Genomic DNA, 19,965 nt, shown 5'->3' on the forward strand with positions numbered 1-19,965 from the left:
TAAAAAAAGCTTGAAAAAGTTAGCTAAATCTATAAATGAACATGATGGTAAAGTTTTTCCACCTTTTGATTCAAAAGAAGTAAACAATTATATAGGAGAAGATAACACCTCTAGATCTGCAAACATATCTCTTATCGTCAATAAAACTATAAACACATCAAGTGGATGGGACGACGAAAGCGATGCTGATGGATCGGGTTCAGATGAAGGTGATAACTCTCTTATCTACCGGCCAGGAAGGCGCTCCTCATATGAAACATATTAACAAGTTGTTGATGAGTTTTGAGTGGGTTTAAGGTTTTTAAGTAACAAACATTCTTTTATAGTTACTAGTTAACTTGTAATAACTTATTATGCACTTCCACTGCATCTACTTCGATTATAACAATCTTAATTTTATTATTTTAATAATTTATTACGATTTTTAAAATAGTATTTAAAAAAATCATATAACTCAACTCGTTCAACCCGACTCGATCCCAGCTCGACTCGGCTTGAACCAACGAGCCAATGCGAGCTAGAGGGGTGAACTCGAGCTTGGGTCATAGTGGGGTCGAGTTGAGACAAGCTTGGCCTAGCTCGACTTGAACTTGACTCATGTTCAACTATATAGATACAAAAGTAGAGCCTGAGTCACGAGTGTGTGTGTGTGTGTGTGTGTGTGTGTGTGTGTGTGTATATATGTTATATCCACACTGGCCATCCATTTTATAATATTATATACACAAGTTCGCGAGCGCCACTATGATATATATGTTATATCCACATTGTCCGTCCAATTTACAATATTGTTTTAGGTATCTACCAAAAAATAAGGCAAATTTAAGAGATAATGTTTAGTACTTGAAACCTGCCTAATGCCCACCATCATATTTATTTGCCATCTAATAGGTTGAAGAGGTTATATAGACATGAATGAAGTGAAAAAATAAAAAACAACACTATCCATAACTTCTTTAACCTTCAAGAAGTTTTGGAAGTTTTCAGTGATAGACATTCGATTCCCATTGCTTTGTGGTCTGGTCTAATTTATATATATTTTTTTGAGCTGTAGCCCTATAACGATCTTGCCAAATTGACCGACGGTTTGGATATAACACATAAGTCATAGTGGGTTGATAGTACTCGCTGACATCAACACGGGGAGGTCGGTGGCACGTCGCACACCACCCAATCCGCTTCCTTCACATAAAACAAGACCTCAGGCAGTGCCATCGTATAAACGGTTCGGATCTTCCAAAGATGCCCGTCGACATATCCTTACGAAATACGTTTGAATGCATTCCAGCAAAACGTGTGATGCATGACATGTGTCCGTTGGAGCGGATTGCTAATGACCCACGCATAGAGACGTCCATGACAAATCCACTCCATCATCTGTTTTGGCAGACTACAGTAAGGATAGGATACTAAAAATTACACAGATCCATGACTCATGTGAGCCATACCACACGAAATATTGGGGATTGAACGGCTGTCAATGCCGGAATTCTTGAATCAGTATGATATTTGTTACTACAGTTTATGTAAGTGGTAATAATTCTACGAACGATTTGGATGGCACATAAACATCATAATCAGATCTAAATTTTCTCTGTTTTGTTGGTGTGGCCCACCTGAGTTTTGGATCTGTCTGTTTTTTATTATTTATTCTAACGTGGTCTTTAAAAACAGAAGGACAGAATGGCTTTCCAAAGGTCATCTTTGTGGACCCCACACAGCCCCGCGTAACTGCCAGTTTGCTCCCGTGTCGTACAAGGGAAAATGGCAGTATTGTAATTTAAAGAAAGGGAGGGGGCGTTTCCCTATGTGTCTCTTATTAATGGCCACTCTCTATTCTCCGACTGCGGGCACGCAGTTCTTACCACCTGGTTTTTGTAGAATACTCTGTCTCTCTCCGTCTCGGTCACTCTCTCTCTCTCTCTCAGGCATTTTCACAAATGGCTTTGAAGCTATCTCCACTCACCTTCCAATCTCAGAAACTCCCACATTTCGGACACGGCCATGGCAGATCTTCTAGGTTTTTGATGGCCTCGACGCTTCGCACCAATACCAAGTTAGTCTTCCTTCTTTCTTCTTTTCCAACTATCCAGCCGATGACTAGATTTTTCTCTTGATATGGAATAGTAGGTTCTGTTTTGTTCTTTTCTTTTTTTGTCGCTCTTTTTTTTATGATGTGGGTTGTTGATTTTCTGCTTGGATTCGTTGAAATTTTGGTTAGATTTTGTGGGATTTTCGTGATCTTGGCGTGTTCGGATTCTTTGGCCATGTTCCACAATGTGGGTTGTTGTTTGTTTGCTCGATTTTGTTGGAAAATGGTTGGATTTTAAACGTGGTTTTCCTTTTTCGATGGATTAGGTGCCTTTAGGAAATTAGGGTGCGTTTGGATGCGTCCCAAATTGCAAACGGGAATTATATTTTGGCAGAATGAATGTTCATCCATCCTGTAGTCGTTTTGAGCAGGGGAAGAAAACCAGAACCATGATGTCTGCGATTATGGTTTTTCTGCCTTTTCTGCCCCAATTCGTTATCTGTTCATTTCTGGTCTTATCTGGAATGCATTTGATATTATATTAATTTGGGAAGCAAGCATCTCTTCCATGTTGTCTTTTCAGGACGTTGAATTGCAATGTTAATTGATGTATGTGTGGTTTTCTGGCTCGGTTTGTGGGGGAATGTATGTGAATTTCTTTTCTTATTTGGAAGATTGGAAGATGTTTGATGTATTCTTTCATATTCATTGAGAATTATGTGGCTTTTGTCTTTAAATGCCATCTTAATAGATTTTTTTTTTAATTTTTTTTAATTTTTTTTATTATTTTTTTAATATATGTGTGTTTGGGGTAGGCTAGGATAACTGATGCATGCAGATTCTTGATGGAATATGCTTGCGCGCACACACACATCTCTGTATGTATGTGTGGGTTCTTGGACGCTGCTGTTTTTTATGGTATTTAATTGGTGCATCATGCATGCATGTGTGATTTATCAAAACAAAGATGCATGTGTGATTTCTTCTTGTTGCCTTGTGCTTTTATTGATTTGTTTGTTTATTTAGTTGAAAGAGCAGATGGATTCAACCCTGAAGACAACTCGGTAGTCATATTAGTCTGAGTAGCCGGTGTCAATCATTTTGATGTAAGATGTCGAAAGGGCTATAGCTGGGAATTCTACCATCCCATCCCAAAATTCACTAGCCCTAATGACTAAAGGCAATCAGTTGTCATTCTATTGAAGGGCCGCCAACTGTACTTTAAGGTGGCTCTGCGTCAATTATTCACAAAGGCCGCATTATTTTTAATCATTTGGAATGATGTTTGTGTGGGTCATTTCTCCCAAAATGAGAAGCACTTAGATTTCAGAATTGGATTTGGTGCGATTAAAGGGTTTCTATGTCATATAATTGATTTACATTTGGTTATTAGTATTAGTAGTAAAATAGGTATTTTTCCGATGGGCATATTAGTATTAAATTATTAAATATCAATATTTCTTATAATTATCGTTATATTGAAATTTCATGTTTTTCTTATTTCATTATGTTATAGGCGGTGTTCGAATTATCTCCGATATTATCTTTATCTCCAGCTCAGCGATACCGATAACACTGGTAGCGATACTGATAACGGCGGTAGTATCGGAAATTCAATGTATTAGTAATGTATCGCTAAGTATTGCCAACGTATCAATATCGCTAATTTAATCGCCAATATTTTAGTATTAGTTTTAAAATAAGTATTTTTCTGATGGGCATATTAGAATTAAATTATTAAATATCATTATTTCTCATAATTATCCTTACATTGAAATTTCATGTTTTTCTTATTTCATTGTGTTATAGTGAAACCACAATCTTTCGTTTCCTTTCCAATTGTTGATGATTTCTTGGTGAAATATCATATGTTGTTGATATTTTACAATATCGATGGATGTTTGGATGGTTAAATAGGCCGGATGGGATAGTTGGACTGATTTCTTTCAACAACACGTGCTTCTAAGGCCCCATTAAATGGAAACTTATTATGTATGCATTCTTTTTGCAATTTTTTTTTAAAATTTTTTTAAATATGCAAATATGTACATTTTAACATCTCCTGAAGTTTCGCTGAAAATTCCACCGTTTTCCCTATGTTTCCCCGCATTTCTGGTTATCAGCGATATTTTCGGCGATATCCATATTGTTTCCGTATTCCTGGCCAGCAAATCTTGTAGCGATACCGATACTTCAAACACTAGTTATAGGATGTCTTAGGCTTCCCTTTAGTTGGAGGATGATCAATACATCTGGGTTTTTCTTTCGGCTTTGTTTTTCTTTTGTATTGTTTGGGTCTCCGTGTATGCATAGACATGTATATGCTTCATATTATTTAGAGTCAGTTTGATTTTGCATTTCGTTTCACCCCGAACACACATAGGTTGATCTGATTAAATGCTTTTTCATGGGATGTACTTGATGCATGCAAGATGATTGATGTATGCATGAATTTTATTTATTTATTTATTTGTTTGGATGGAAATGCCCATTGTTTTCTTTTTATTGGTTGGATGATTGATTGCTATATGTTGGCTTGTGTTTGTCTCACTTATTTGAGAACTAGGTGCAATTTTTTATTTTTTTATTTTTTTAAACGCTTGATCAACTAGATTTGCTGGTTCAATGGGATTTGAATAATTTTAGCATGGTTTAATTTTTTTTCCCTTGTTGGAATGCTTACTTTCCGTTTTGGGCTAGAAAGGTCTCATGCTGGTATCTTGAACCGCTCTAGCTGGGTGGGCCTATTCCCGGCCCCAAGAACGAGTGGGTGAAATTTGTTTTAGTATGACAAATAGTCTTCTTATTATGTTTTGAGAAATTTACTTGTTCTTTTAGCATCTTCCTACAAATGTTCAGTTACCCTAGGGAACATATTAGTGGCTTAGATCATAGTGATCAAACTCATTAATTGTAATCAACTTGCTGATTGTAATGATCCTATGCAATAGACTATTAGATAGCTCTTGATTGTAATCAACCTATGTAATAGTCTAGCACACTGTGCCTGTGGGAGTTATGTGATCTTGTTACCAACCCCCTGCCCGGATAAAGAGGGTTGCATCCAGCGTCAAACTTATGCCATAACTTATAATGAATGTAAACAATATGGCATTCCAAACTCATGCTAGAGTGTTCTCTATAAGCAATTCGTTGCATCGGATTATGAGAATAGTGAGAAATGGGCAAGGTTGGCTAGGCGGTCACCCAGAAGTGACATGCTGCAACAATGCCCAATTGTTTTTAGAAGTAGGCAAGTGCCAAATATCACATTATGTCTAGAGAATAACGGGAGCCACCTGAGAGAAGCTGTAGGCCTAGTAGATTGGCAACAATAGTTAGCAGCTCATAGTAGTGGCTTATACTTTTTGTTGCTTCATTCATGCTTCACTAGTTAGCTAGAGAAGATAAGGAAGGGCGATAGGGCCCCATACCACTTTGTACTTGCATATGTAAAGCAGTATAGTAGAATAGGATTCGTCTTGCCACATGGAATATAGAAACACTTAACAAGAGCGTGGACTTGGTATATCTGATGAAATGGAGGGTTAAAATAGCTTGCGTTTAGGAACTAAGTGGAAAGGGGCCAAAACTAGAGAAATGGTTGGACATAAACCTTGATATATATAGGAAAGGACAATAATAGAAATGGGGCAAGGATATTGGTAGATAAAGATTTAAAGACAAGGGATTTAATAACGGAAATGGTGGCCATAACGACCACCTTAATTCCTATTACAATGCAGGCTGTAATGAATGTTACAACCATTAAAAAAAATTGTTCCAACCCTATAATGGGCCGTTAAGGGCTTCTTCTTTTTTTCCGTAACGGTTGTTACAGCTTTGCAACACAAGGCCGTTCCCACCATTACTGTTATGTAATTGTTTTTTATACTTTGTTTAAAGGATAAAGTTATAGATGTTAGGAGAGTAAGTGATAGGATTTTATTAATAATACTTATGTTAGGAGAGGCAATGACCAGTGTCATTAGTGCATATGCACTGCAAGTAGAGTTAGAGGATAGAATCCAGAGAGAATTCTGGAAGGATATGGATGAACTAATGTAAGGAATTCTAGACGGAGAGAGGATATTTGTGTGAGGAGACTTAAATGGTCATGTAGGAAAAGAAAATAGAGGATTTGAGAGCGCACACGGAGGATATGTTTTTGGGAGAAGAAATGAGATGGGGAATGCTATCATTGATTTCACTATGGCATATAATCTAGCTCCAGCAAATACATTTTGAAAAGAGATGAATATTTAACAACTTTCAAAAGCGGATCATATACAATACATGCCAAATAAATTTCTAACTACCTAGGAAGACAAAACAATCAATGTGTAAGGAGTTGCAAGGGTATACTAGGAGAGAGACTGACTTCACAACATAGGTTTATGGTTATGGATGTTTACATTAAGAGATAGAAGAAAGGGAGTGAAACTAATAGGTGTCCAAAAAATAGGTGGTGGAATGTAAGAGGAGAACTATGTTATTCAGAAATAATTTGATGGAAGGAAAGTGAAATGTCGAGGAAAAAGTAAATGTTATGTGGAATGAGATGGTCAATTGCACTAGGAAAGTGGCAAAAGATGTTTTAGGAGTATCCAAAGGGAAATCCAATCACATAAGAAAATTTGGTGGTGGAATAATGATATACAAAAAGCCATTCACGATTTTATTACCCAAATCATGTTAGATGAATTAAGAGCGATGACTAGAGGGTACTAGTAAAAGACAATGAGATCAATGAAATGTAAAACTATTTTCAGAACGTGCCAAATGACAACCACTTTGAAAGCATAGGAATAGAAGGAACCATAAACTAAAATGACATCACATACCAGAGATTCTTTAATAGGATTAGGATATCCGAAGTGAAAGAAACTTTGACAAAGATGAAAATAGGAAAGACCCTGAGAACCAGATAGTTTACCAATAGAGGTTTGGAAGCATATGGGAGATAATGGGTTATTTTGGTCGACAAAGTTGTTTAACAAGATTGTAAGATTGAAGAAAATCCCAAATGGAGGAAAAGTACAACAGTACCTATTTATAGGAATAAAGGAGATGTACAAAGTTGCACTAACGATTGTGGGATTAAACATATGAGCCATACTATGAAACTTTGGGAGAGTGATTGCACAAAGACTAAGCGTGAGATGGATGTATTAGAAAATCACTTTGGTTTCGTGTCTGGGAGGTCTGCCATTGAAGTTATTTTCCTACTTAGACAATTGATGGAGAAATATAGGGAGAGGAGGAAGGATCTCAACATGATCTTTGTTGACTTGGAGAAAGCATACAATAGGTTCCTTAGTTAATTTGGTGGGAGTTGGGAAAGAAAGGAGTTTCAAGAGGATATATTGACATGATTAAGGATATTTATGGGGTAGTGGTAACAATATGAGGTCCACTAGTGGAGAGATAAGCAAGTTCCCAATTACTGTAGACTTACACTAGGGGTTGGCATTGAACCAGTACCTTTTCACATTGGTTATGTACGAGTTAAAGAGGCATTTGCAGGAAGGGATCCCATGGGGTATGTTGTTTGCATATGGCATAGTTTTGATTGAGAAGATGAGGGATGGCGTAAATACAAAGCTAGATTTATGGAGCGGTGCTTTAGAATGTGAAGGATTTAAACTTAATCGGACTAAGTATATGGAGTGCAATTTTAGTAACAATAAGAGTGAAAATGGGGATTTAGTTAAGATTGTTGACTAAGAAGTCTCCCAAAATTACCACTTTCAATACCTTGGGTCAATACTGAGGAGGGGAGAGATTAAGAAGGATGTTGCCTATAGAATTGAAGCTAGGTGGAAGAAATGGAGATATGCCTCTGGAGTTTTATGTAATTGTTGTGTGCCACTCAAAATTTAAAGGGAAATTTTATAGGATAGCTATAAGACCATCCATCCTTTATGGGTTAGAATGTTGGGCAATCAAGGAACAACATATTCATAGGATGAGTGTAGTTGAAATAAGGATGTTGAGATGGATGAGTGGCAAGATGAGGGATGATAGAACTAGAAATAAATGCATTCGAGAGAACTTAGGAGTAGCATCAATAGGTAATAAGATGAGGGAAAGTAGACTTAGATGGTTTGGTCATGTGCAATGGAGATTGAGAATTGCTCTAGTTAGGAGTGAGTTGGTACAAGTTGAAGGCTCTAAAAGGGCAAGGGGAAGGCCCAAAAGGATGTGGATGGTAGTAGTAAGAAAAGATTTGATGATCTATGGTCTAATTGAAGGTATGACCCTTTATAGAGTGGAACGATGGAACATGATTCGCGCGGCTGAGCCCAATTAATTGGTACAAGGCTTAAATGATTATGATGACAGCAGTGGCGGTGGCAAATAATCTTCATATTCTGTCGAGGATGCTACTTTCGTTGCATGCAATATTCTCCATGTTTCAAGAGGACTTGTCCACTGATGATACGATATGTTGACAAAGATGCAAAGAATGGGACATGCAACATGATAGTCAACCTGCAGTGATGAAGACACCAAGAGGAGCAATTACAAAAGGATTTAATAACGAATGAAGTGACCTACAAGGAGATCCATTAAGGATTCCATTAGGTCGAGTCTTCACTACTAGCCTACAATAAAGCAAAAGTTGTGATAAAAAGGCAAATTAGGTCCCTAGATCAACATAGGAACCAAAAACAAAATAAGGGACCATATTGGCGATTTTTTTTATGGGGAAAATGTGAAATACAAAAATTATCATTTATTTGTGTTTTTAACATGTATTCATTGGTGTATTGGGCTGCCCAACTTGCTGAAAGCTAAGTCTTGAGTCTTTGACATCTACTTTGGTGTTAAAGCATTTAGGCATTATTTATTGTTTGTTATGGATTGTGTGTGCGGTGCCATTTTTTCTGTTCAATATGCACATTTCTATTTTGTTGAAAAACAGTAAGATAGTGGTTAAAACGCAACAAATTGGGAAGTCAACCAAATAGGCCTCATCAAACACAAATCAAGCATGATTTGGTGGACTAGGGCCCATTATGTTGAAATACATTGAAAAGAAGAAGAAGAGATGAAAAAAGAATTGATGTTTTTTCCCTCTTTCTGACTCTCCCTAAAATGGTCCACCTTGCTTTAATTGTCAAATAGCCCATCTCTAGCTAGACTCATAAGCCTCCTACAACCCCCCCCCCCTTGTTTGGGTGATTTTGAACTATTCTAAGGTTACTGTGCATCTATTATTATTCATCGTGTTCTCTATTTGGCTATGTTTTGGTGAGGTTTTTTTATTTTATTATTATTATTATTTTTTACATTTCGGCAATTATCAGTGTTGTGCAGGATGCCTTGGATTCCGCCAATTTGCTTGTACAGAGAAGCCCTCTCTCTTTTGACCGGTGTCTAATTCAGTCCAATAGAAAATAGGGGTGGATTCTCAGTTTGCGCGTTGTGAAGATTTGCACCTTTTCGATTTGATCAAAAAGTGAGTCGGTTTCGTTCGGTCGCAGATCGGGGTATTTAAGTTTAGTTTCGGTTAGGAAGGGGTGCTCGATTATATTCATTATGATGTCTGGGGGCCAGTGACAGTACCGTCTAAGTGAGGAGCATAATATTTTGTAAGCTTAATACACGATTTCTTGAGGAAGGTTTGAGTCTACTTCTGGAAGCACATGTTTGATGTGTTCACCAAGTTCAAGAAATGGAAGGCGGAAGTAGAGAAGCAAACTAGGAGACATGTTAAGTGTCTCAGGTCAGATAATAGTGCAGAGTACAGAAATGCGGGATTCATGGAATTCTGCAAGGAACAATGCATCACAAGGCACTTCTTAACTCCAGAGACCCCACAATAGAACGAGGTGGCAAAGAGGATAAATAGAACTCTATTAAAGAGGTCGAGAAGCATGTGGTTACATGTGGGGCTTGCCTAAAAGTTTCTAGGCAGAAGCGGTTAACATGACATGCTATATTGTAAATCGGTCACCATGTATAACGCTAGACTCTAAGGTTGTAGAGGAAATTTGAACAGACAATGGCGTTGATTACTCAGGGATGGGGATCTTTGAGTGTCTAGCATGTCCACGTGCAGTGTGGACAAATGACGAAGTTAGATCCCAAATCTAAGAAGTGTATCTTTATCGGGTATAAGGAAGGTGTTAAGGGCTACAAGCTTTGGGACTTAGTTTCACATAAGGTGGTCATTAGAAGAGATGTTATCTTTGATAAGGCATCAATGTTGAAGGCCAATAAGGACGTTGTAGAAAAGTCGAAAAAACATGGTAAGACCGAGAAATTGTCGATGCAGGTGGAGCCAGCTGAGCCGGTTACTGAAGGTGAAATTCAACATGAGCAAGAAACTGAGCAAAACAATCAGCAGGATACACATGAGAGTATAGCCAGGAATAGGTAGAAAAGAACTGTTAGAGCCCCGATTTGGTATGGGTTCAAGTACATGGTTTCTTTTGTATTGTTCATAGAGAGTGGAGATCCCTCCACTTTTCAAGAGGCAAAATCTGGAAAGGATGTGATGGAGACATCATGCGCACACGCACACGCACGCCGCCCCTTGCGCACGTACGCCAGGAGGACCCCACCGTCAATTTGGATCGATGACGATGTCCAGAGAAGGCTTCCTAGTTATGAGACGAAATTTTGATTCAAAAGAGTGGGCCCGACAGTCAAGAAAAGCCCACCATGGGATCTCATGATCGTGGCCCACTAGTCGGATTAATTTCATATTTTAGGTTTTGCTTATTATTATTATTTAGAACATCATGAACACTTTAGATTTTTTTGTTTGATTTTTATTTTGGTTTACTTCATCGCTAAGTAATAGGTTGCACACATGGCGTAAGTTTTGGGGTATAGGGTTTTCTTATAAATAGGCATCCCCTGTAGCTTTTTTGAGGGATGGAAGATTAATAGAAATTCTGCGTTTTCCTACTCTCTGAGTTGTAAAGCCTAATTGGGTGCGAAGTCTTCCCTTCATTGAAGGGTTAACTACCGTGGTGCGAAGCCACATCTATCCCGATTCGCCCCCACCTTCCGTCCATATTTCTCCTTCTATAAGCATTTCATCTGCAAATCCATCAATAGTTGCAGTCGTTTTTCTCTCTACAGCAGATTTCCAGAAACTGACCCTGCAGGAGGGCTGAAACTTCGGCGGAGCACCACGCACAAACCGTGCATCAGATCAAGCTGAGATTTGAGGGTTTTAGAGTCCATCCCTGGCCGACCAGGGTAAAGGTGGCTTTTTTCTGAATAGTGGGCCCCACACACATGCGGCCGTGATCACACGCATGTGCGTCTAGGCCTTTGTTGTTGTCCGCATGCGGGAACTGTCTTCCAGTTCAGGTTTTCTTCTTATTTTACCCTCTCATACCAGTTTTTCATAAACCCTAACCCTAAATTGCATTATCCTTAATTTATTTGCCCATTTTCTCACCCTAGGGTTCCTTGAATTGAAATTGGTGAATCCCTTAGATTATGGACTGATTGTTGTGCATGTGTGGATGATTACTGCTTATCTTTGAGCATCGTTTGGTTTATAATTTTAACAGATCTAGCCTTAACATGTGTAGGCCTGGACCCGCATAGATTTCCCTTAATTGAATGGTTTGGACTTTCATGTGGGATATGGAATTTGTGTAATTGTTTCTGAACTAACGTGATCTTAAGCCTGAAATCTCGCACATCATATTCGAATTTCATGTCCTACATCAGATAACGACAAGTGTGTGTGGGCTATAGCGTAGGAGATAGAATCCCTACATCGGAATTAGACATGGGAGTTGGTGGAACTTCCAAAAGGTCAGAGGGCTATAAGATGCAAGTGGGTGTTCAGGAAGAATGAAGCATTAATAGAAAAGAATGGCGAAAAAATCAATGCATGGCTTGTAGTAAAGGGATACATTACCCAATGAAGTTTTTTCTCCAGTCGTGAAACATACATCAATCAAGATGCTACTACTATGGTAGAAGAATCTAATTTGGAATTGGAGTGACTCGATGTAAAGAAGATATTCCTTCATGGGAACTTGGAGGAAGTCATTTACATGAAGCAACCTAACGGATTCAAGGAGCTTGATAAGGAAAGCCACATGTGTAAGCTGAAGAAGTCATTGTACGGGCTGAAGCAATCTTCGAGGTGATGGTACAAGCAGTTCAATTCTTACATGGTGGAGATTGGGTATATCAAATGTGAGTGCGATTATTGTGTATATTACAGGATGCTCAAGGACGGGTCCTACATTCTACTTATTCTTTACGTTGATGATATGTTGATTGCTGTAAAGGACAAGAATGCGATACTCTTGCTTAATTCTCTGTTAAACAAGGAGTTTGATATGAAGGATCTGGGCATTGCAAAGAAGATCATAGGCATGGAGATACACAGAGATAGAGAGTCCGAGAAGCTGTGGCTTTCTCAGAGGGGAAATGTGCAGAAGGTGCTAAGCCAGTTAGCATGCCTCTAGTAGGTCACTCTAAGTCGTCAGCTAGGTCGTATCCAAGTATAGAAGAAAAGATTTCAGATATGTCACGGGTGTCGTACATGAGTACAGTGGGAGTCTCATGTATGCAATGGTTTGTACGAGGTCATATATCTCACAAGCAATTAATGTGGTCAGTAGACATATATCGAATCTAGGAAAAGAGCATTGTAATGTTGTTAAGTAGATTCCTAGGTATCTTAGGGCATAGTCAATATTGAGATCGTGTTCGAGGGACATGAAGCTTCAGGTGGAGTTGTAGACTACCTGAATTCAAATAATGCAGGTGATCTGGACAAAAGGAGGTCCATTATGGGATATGATATCACATCAACAGGCGAACCGATATGTTGGAGATCTACACTATAGTCTACGATAGTGTTGTCTACAACCGAGGCAAAATATATGGTAGCGATAGAGGCGTTAAAGGAGGCATTATGGTTAAAGTGTCTTATAAGAGAACTCGGGGTGAAGCAGGAAGCGATTCGGTTGCATTGCGATAGTCAAGAGTGCTATGTATCTGGTGATGAGTCGGGTGTATCACGCGAGAACCAAGCACATCGATGTAAGGTTCCACAAGATACGGGAACTCATTACTTCACGTGAGATTCTGTTTTAGAATATTCACACAGACGATAATGTCGCGGACATGTTGACAAAGCCGGTGATCACGAAGAAATTCAAGCATTACTTAGGCTTGATCAATCTCTCTAGCCATCGGTGAGATTGAGCACTCTCGTACAGGGGTGCGGATAGAGTTGCGTCCCAAGTGGAGAATGCAAGGATCAGTCTATGCTCAAGGTGGAGGTTGCACGAGAGATCTGCCAAAATTTCTATGCTTCATGGGATGTAGAGTATTGAGAATTTATTGTGTTTGTTGGTATCAAGTTCTTTTTGTGATTGTGATATTCTCGACTCGTGCAATTGATGATCCAAGACGAGTTCTTCTTACGGTGCAAATTCATCTGGGTAGGCTCTCCTACAATTATGGTGGACCTCTGGATAGGAGAAATCATCATGGATTGCCCCTAAAATCACCCTGATCAGATGATCAAAGCTATCCAATCAAGGGACTGATATGGATGGTCAGAACATTTTTATTGGAACTACCCATTTTGCATGCCCTTAATCAGATGGCTTTGATCATCAAATCGTGGCGATTTTATTGCCATGTGCAGTCCATGGTGAACCCTATGCAGAGGTTAGTGATAATAGGTGGCCCACCTGCATCCTGTAGAGTATTTGCAGCACGATAAGGTAAGATTTTGTACTGGATCATTGATCTTCTTGTTGGTTGAGTTTTAGACTTTTCCATTCAATCATTTACTTCAAGGCTGAGTTTATAGACTGGTCATCAAAAAACTCCTTGTGTGCTGTGTGGAACTGGATGTTGTGACTTAAGCATTGTCATGTTTGTTTCTGTGAAATGATGTGTTTGACATGTCAACTTTTCCAAACTTTTATTTATTAGTATTTGTTATTATTAGTTTGAAGGATAATCAACCTTAGCAAAACTTGACTTGCATAATCTGGAACGGCAACAAGATATTATATAATCCAGTCCCACTATCAGAAGCATAATCAGTGTTGACAGCTGATTCCAGTCTTTTTTTCTTTACCAGTTCAGTGAATTTTCCTTTCATGGGATGCACATTCCTCGAATTGTCACAGTCGCTGCTGATCTTTATTCATCATTTTTTTTTTTTTTTGAAAGATATGATCTTTATTCATCATATCATCATTGCAGCCTTTTTCCCAACTTTTTTGGGTTGGATTTAGGCATCTGTTTCCCCCATCAATCCAATCCTATTCCTATCTAATGCCTTACCCCCGGTAGGTGAACAAGCCTGCTTGTTGTGCTTAAAATTCCAAAGGCCAAGCGTGACATATAAAAACCATAGATATTAGGAAACCATTTTCCCTTGCAAATGTTGGTATTTCTCGCTTCCCGTTTCCTGCATTTGTTTCATGTCTCAAGCTAACTACCATAGCAACTGTTGTAAAACTCTAGCTAATTTCTACAGCAACTGTTGTCAAATGAGATGTTTCATGCATCCGTTTCTCACATTGTTTCTTGCATCTGTTCCTCAAGTCTTCTAATTATTGTCCAGTTGCTTTCAACACATCCACAATTTTGTTCATATTTTCCGAATACAATTTACATTTTCAAGGATTCCATACACGCACATATACACCCCCATCCAAATGTGCCTCCAAACCTGATGCCATGGGGATTTTCAAACCCATGCAACAGAAGGGGTCTGCCATTTAGATGTCCTTTTCTGGAAACTGTTTAGCATTCGCGGTAATTAAAGGGTTGGAAAGATTGGCTAGATTACTCTGTGCATTTCAATATTTTCTTAAGTTGGTTTGCAAAGTGTTCCATAACTGTAACGGTGGCCATAATGATCACTGCCGTTACCGTTACAATACGGGCCGAAATGGCTGTTACAATTTTATTTTACTTTTTTGAAAAAAAGAAGTTTCTGGGCCATTACGGGGACGTTATGGCTTATTTTTCTGTAACGGCCTTTACAGCCCTATAATGTGTAATGGTTATGACCATTACTGTCATGTAACAGCCGTTACATAACCGATTTTGAATACCATGGTTGGTGGGGTCTCATCCACGGTGCACTCCAGACACATGCTCGACAATCCAGACTGTCCAAGTTGTGGGCCCAGTGTTTGTAGCGCATCCCGAAAATCACAGTGATTGGATGTCTCTATCCATCCAATTGGTGAGCATGAAATAGGCAGTTAAAAAGAAATGGTGAAAGATCTCAGTTCAATTGTGTTAGATGGTTAAGATCGTCTGATCACAGTGTGACCTTTGCTTTATGCTCACCTCCATCTACAAGGGGCCTTCGATTTTGGCCTTCTAGATTGTCATGCATGTTGGAGTAACAACAACACAATCACGATTAACACACACTTCACAAATAACACGCATAAAACAATAAGGGCTGTTTTCTTGAAATTGTAGGATAGCAGAGTATATTAAATTTTTTCTATATATCTACACTACATAAAAGACTCTTTTATAGACATGATGTAGGCACCTAACACTTGAGATATTCTTGCTAAAAGCATTAATCAGCAACTGACATGTGGCTTGACCACATTCAACTTAGTTACAACAAACAGTGAGAAAATAGTGGAATTTCAAATGTTCTTATGACCGTTGGGTTTGAATTATTCTCAACACGCCTCCTTAATTCAAACAACCTCAACTCCGAGCATTTCTCGTAACTTGACAAATTTCTGTCAGGAAAGCGCTTTAGTGAAAATGTCTGCAATTTGATCCTCGATGTTGCAGTATTCCAACTTGATTTCTCCTTTCGCCACGAGTTCTCTTATGAAGTGATGACGTACTTCTATGTGTTTAGTCCTTGCATGAAATGTTGGATTTTTTGTCATTGCAATGGTAGATTTGTTGTCGCAGTAGATTACCGAAGCTGCTTCTTGTTTTGCCTTCAAATCGGATAAGATCCTTCTAAGCCATACTGTTTGGCAAGCGGCACTTGTGGTAGCAATGTATTCGGCTTCCGAACTTGATAGTGCGGTAGTTTCTTGCTTCTTAGTCGCCCATGATATCATTCCGGATCCAAGACTGAGCAAAAATCCTGAAGTGCTTTTTCTGTCATTTGCACAACCTGCCCATTCACTATCAGTATAAGTCACAAGTTTAAAATCACTCACCTTGCGATACCTGATTCCAAAGTTCAATGTGCCACGAATATATTGTAGGACTCTTTTTGCTACTCCCATATGTTGTTTACTTGGATTTTGCATGAATCTGGATAAAAGGCTCACTGCAAACATTATATCTGGCCTTGTATGAGTGAGATAGATTAGTCCACCAATCAAGCTTCTGTAGTCTTTTCCATTAGTTTTATCTACCCATCTTCTAACATAAGTTTATCATTTGTATTCATGGGAGTTTTTGTAGGATTACAATTAGTCATATAAAATCTTTTTAATATATCATGAGCATACTTTTCTTGACATACAAAAATACCATTGGAATCTTGAATAATTTGCATGCCTAAAAAATAGTGTAAAAGGCCCAAGTCAGTCATTTCGAATTTATACATTATATTTTCTCTAAATTGCTTCATCAAACTTATAGAATTGCCTATATATATCATATCATCAACATACAAGCAAACAATAAGGATTTCCATACCTTGAGTTTTCACATAAAGAGTAGGTTCACTTTCACTCGTAAAATTAGTATCAAGGAAGTACCTGTCGATCTTACTGTACCATGCTCTTGGAGCTTGTTTGAGTCCATACAAAGCTTTCTCCAATTTGTAAACTTTATTTTCCATCCCATTGAGTTTAAATAATTTGTTGGAGTAACAGGAACTCAATCACGATTAACACACACTTCACAAATAACACACATAAAACAATAAGGGCTGTTTTCTTGAAATTGTATGATAGCAGAGTATATTAAATTTTTTCTATATATCTACACTACATAGAAGACTCTTTTATAGACATGATGTAGGCACCTAACACTTGAGAGATTCTTGCTAAAAGCATTAATCAGCAACTGACATGTGGCTTGACCACATTCAACTTAGTTACAACAAACAGTGAGAAAATAGTGGAATTTCAAACGTTCTTATGACCGTTGGTTTGAATTATTCTCAACAATGCATGTATTCCACCACTATGAACTGATGTGCCAGCCCTACCTAGAAAATACACATATTCTAGCCCTTCAAACATAAGCTTCTGGTACATGATTTATTCCATTTTATATAGGGAGCTTGAAACTCCAAAGAAGCCCTTCAGCCCTCCTCGCGAGGTACATGTTCAGGTCACCCATTCAATGCTGCCAGAGAAAATCGAGATCTTCAAGTCCCTGGAAGATTGGGCAGAGGAAAACATCTTGGCATACCTGAAGCCTGTCGAGAAATGCTGGCAACCACAGGATTTCCTGCCAGAACCTGATTCGGAGGGATTCTTTGAAGAAATTGCAGAACTTAGAAAGCGAACAAAGGAAATCCCGGATGATTATTTTGTCTGTTTGGTTGGAGATATGATAACGGAGGAAGCTCTGCCTACTTACCAGACTATGCTCAACACACTCGATGGTGTCCGAGATGAAACTGGTGCAAGCCCCACATCTTGGGCTGTCTGGACGAGGGCATGGACCGCCGAAGAAAACAGGCATGGGGACCTTCTCAACAAATATCTCTACTTGTCTGGAAGAGTCGACATGAGACAAATCGAGAAGACAATTCAATATCTGATCGGGTCGGGAATGGTAAGATCCTTATTGAACTCGCAGCAATCGCACGATCCTCAGCCCAATACACTTCGTTTGTACAAGTGGGGCACATGGTCCAGTGATCTAGACCAATGATCTTAATCTTTCGATTTATGGCCTGCAAATAGGCAACAAGGAAGCCAAAAATAGCAAGTGTCCACATTCAACTGACCAATTGTCTAGGGTCCTCTAGTATACTTTTGGGTTATGGTTCGTTCATGGTGGACCCAACAGACCAATTGCCCCAATTACTGAACCATGCGTCCCACTTTTACAAACTGAAGAGCTGAGTGCATTGTGCATATCTGAGGGAAGAGGATCATATGATTCCTCTGACTTCATTGCCATTTGATTTTCATCTATTTGGTCTCCCTTCGCCAAAAAAAAAAAAAAAACAGTGGAATTAGAGTTCTTAGACATTGGTTGGTGAAGGTAAGCATTCGGTTCCCCAATACATATCTTCAGACTCTTAACGCACATGTCATCACTCATGGAAATATTGCAAGAACTCTCCATTTACACTGTATATTGCAAGGTGAAGGCTTTTGGCGGATGCTGTACTTGTTGTTCTTGCAATATTAGTAGGCAGCAAAAATCTCACGATTTCGCCTTTAACTAAACCAACATCCTGAGTTTTCTGGTTATTCTGTAAAGAAATTGTGAGATTTCTGACTACAATTCTTCCTCATTCTTTGGTTACTCGGTTGATAATCTCCGTCACATTGCATTAGAATAGTTTATTTACAGACTTGTCTTTGATGTTGGTAAGTCGGGCTGTAAAGATATTCAAGCATGTGCAAGTGTTGCATTGGCGTGCCGGATCTGGGCTGTTGATCAGGTTACTTTGGACATACCTGGATGAAAAACTAGGTGTGTCTGCTCATTGAGCTGGTCACATGTGCACAATCATTTCATGATTTTTTTTATTTTTATTTTTAAAAAAGGTCGGTTGTGTACCATCTTGTCATGACCTTGTGCAGTTCAAGCATGACCATCCTATCTTTTAAACCTGGGCAAAATCAGGGGCTGTGAACGACTAGGATCATGCACAACTTTACCATGCTTACACTCCTGTGGGAACATTCCTTTGCATTCCTCCTGTAATTTTACTCAAGTAATGGTATGTTCTCTTAGGATCCACGGACGGAGAACAGCCCCTACCTGGGATTCGTCTACACATCCTTTCAGGAGAGAGCGACCTTCATTTCCCATGGGAACACTGCCAGGCACGCCAAGGAATATGGGGACTCTAAGCTGGCTCAGATATGCGGGACCATTGCCTCAGATGAGAAGCGCCATGAGACTGCCTACACAAAGATTGTGGAGAAGTTGTTTGAGGTCGACCCAGATGGCACAATGCTGGCTTTTGATGACATGATGAGGAAGAAGATCTCGATGCCAGCCCACCTGATGTATGATGGCCAGGACGACAACCTGTTCGAGCACTTCTCAGCTGTTGCGCAGCGGCTGGGGGTCTACACAGCCAAGGACTATGCGGACATACTTGAATTCCTGGTCGGGAGGTGGAACGTGGAGAAGATCACAGGCCTTTCCCCTGAGGGACGACGGGCCCAAGAATATGTCTGCAAGTTGCCACCAAGGATCAGGAGGCTGGAAGAGAGGGCCCAAGGGAGGGCTAAGGAAGGGCCCACCATCCCCTTCAGCTGGATTTTCAATAGAGAAGCGAAGCTGTAGGAGGAGAGCAATGTCCACTTTGCACTAGTTTCTTCTTCTTTTTTCTTTTTCTTTTTTTTTTTTTTGTTCTCTATTTTCAATTCTATGTTATTTTTGTCTTGTCATATGATATGAAGGGCGGTGGCGGGGTTGTAGATACGCTTTTGTTTTTATGATATAATCAAATAGGGTTTGCTGTTTAGTCTCTCTCTCTCTAACCATCCAATCTTTTCCTTCTTTTTTTTCCCCCATTGAATGCGGATTGTTGGTCTATTCCTTACTGATAGAGAATTCCACCTCCCATCTTTATAATGATTCCCTCGTTCTTGACATTATGGTTTTAGTTTCAGTCTTTCTTTCTTTCTTTTTTCTTTTTTGCATTAATTAACAATTTAATTAGGTAAGTAGAAAAGAGACGACATTTCGAAAGCACTTGAACAGCATTTCCTGATTTTAACGGTGCCCTTGTGATTTAAAATGGTCATTTTTGGCTTCCAGTGAGATTG

At 39.0% G+C, this 19,965-nt stretch overlaps 1 protein-coding gene across 1 annotated transcript; it reads left to right on the top strand.

Moving 5' to 3' along the window:
* Positions 1–1,839: 1,839 nt before the first annotated feature.
* LOC131246412 (stearoyl-[acyl-carrier-protein] 9-desaturase, chloroplastic-like) lies at positions 1,840–19,666 on the top strand. The gene is made up of 3 exons (XM_058246518.1): positions 1,840–2,056; positions 17,278–17,782; positions 18,920–19,666. Exons 1-3 carry the CDS (start codon positions 1,941–1,943, stop codon positions 19,478–19,480), a joined length of 1,182 nt encoding a protein of 393 aa, XP_058102501.1. The 5' UTR covers positions 1,840–1,940; the 3' UTR covers positions 19,481–19,666.
* Positions 19,667–19,965: the final 299 nt, after the last annotated feature.

This window comes from Magnolia sinica, chromosome 5 (genome assembly GCF_029962835.1).
Source record: "Magnolia sinica isolate HGM2019 chromosome 5, MsV1, whole genome shotgun sequence".
Classification (NCBI taxonomy): Eukaryota; Viridiplantae; Streptophyta; class Magnoliopsida; order Magnoliales; family Magnoliaceae; genus Magnolia; species Magnolia sinica.

What these genes read in the sequence shown, in the direction of transcription:
- LOC131246412 (XM_058246518.1), top strand. Translation starts at nt 1,941, where the DNA reads ATGGCTTTGAAGCTATCTCCACTCACCTTCCAATCTCAGAAACTCCCA. An exon ending in ACGCTTCGCACCAATACCAA is followed by an intron (nt 2,057 to 17,277) that starts GTTAGTCTTCCT and finishes CATTTTATATAG; the next exon opens with GGAGCTTGAAACTCCAAAGA. An exon ending in ATCTGATCGGGTCGGGAATG is followed by an intron (nt 17,783 to 18,919) that starts GTAAGATCCTTA and finishes ATGTTCTCTTAG; the next exon opens with GATCCACGGACGGAGAACAG.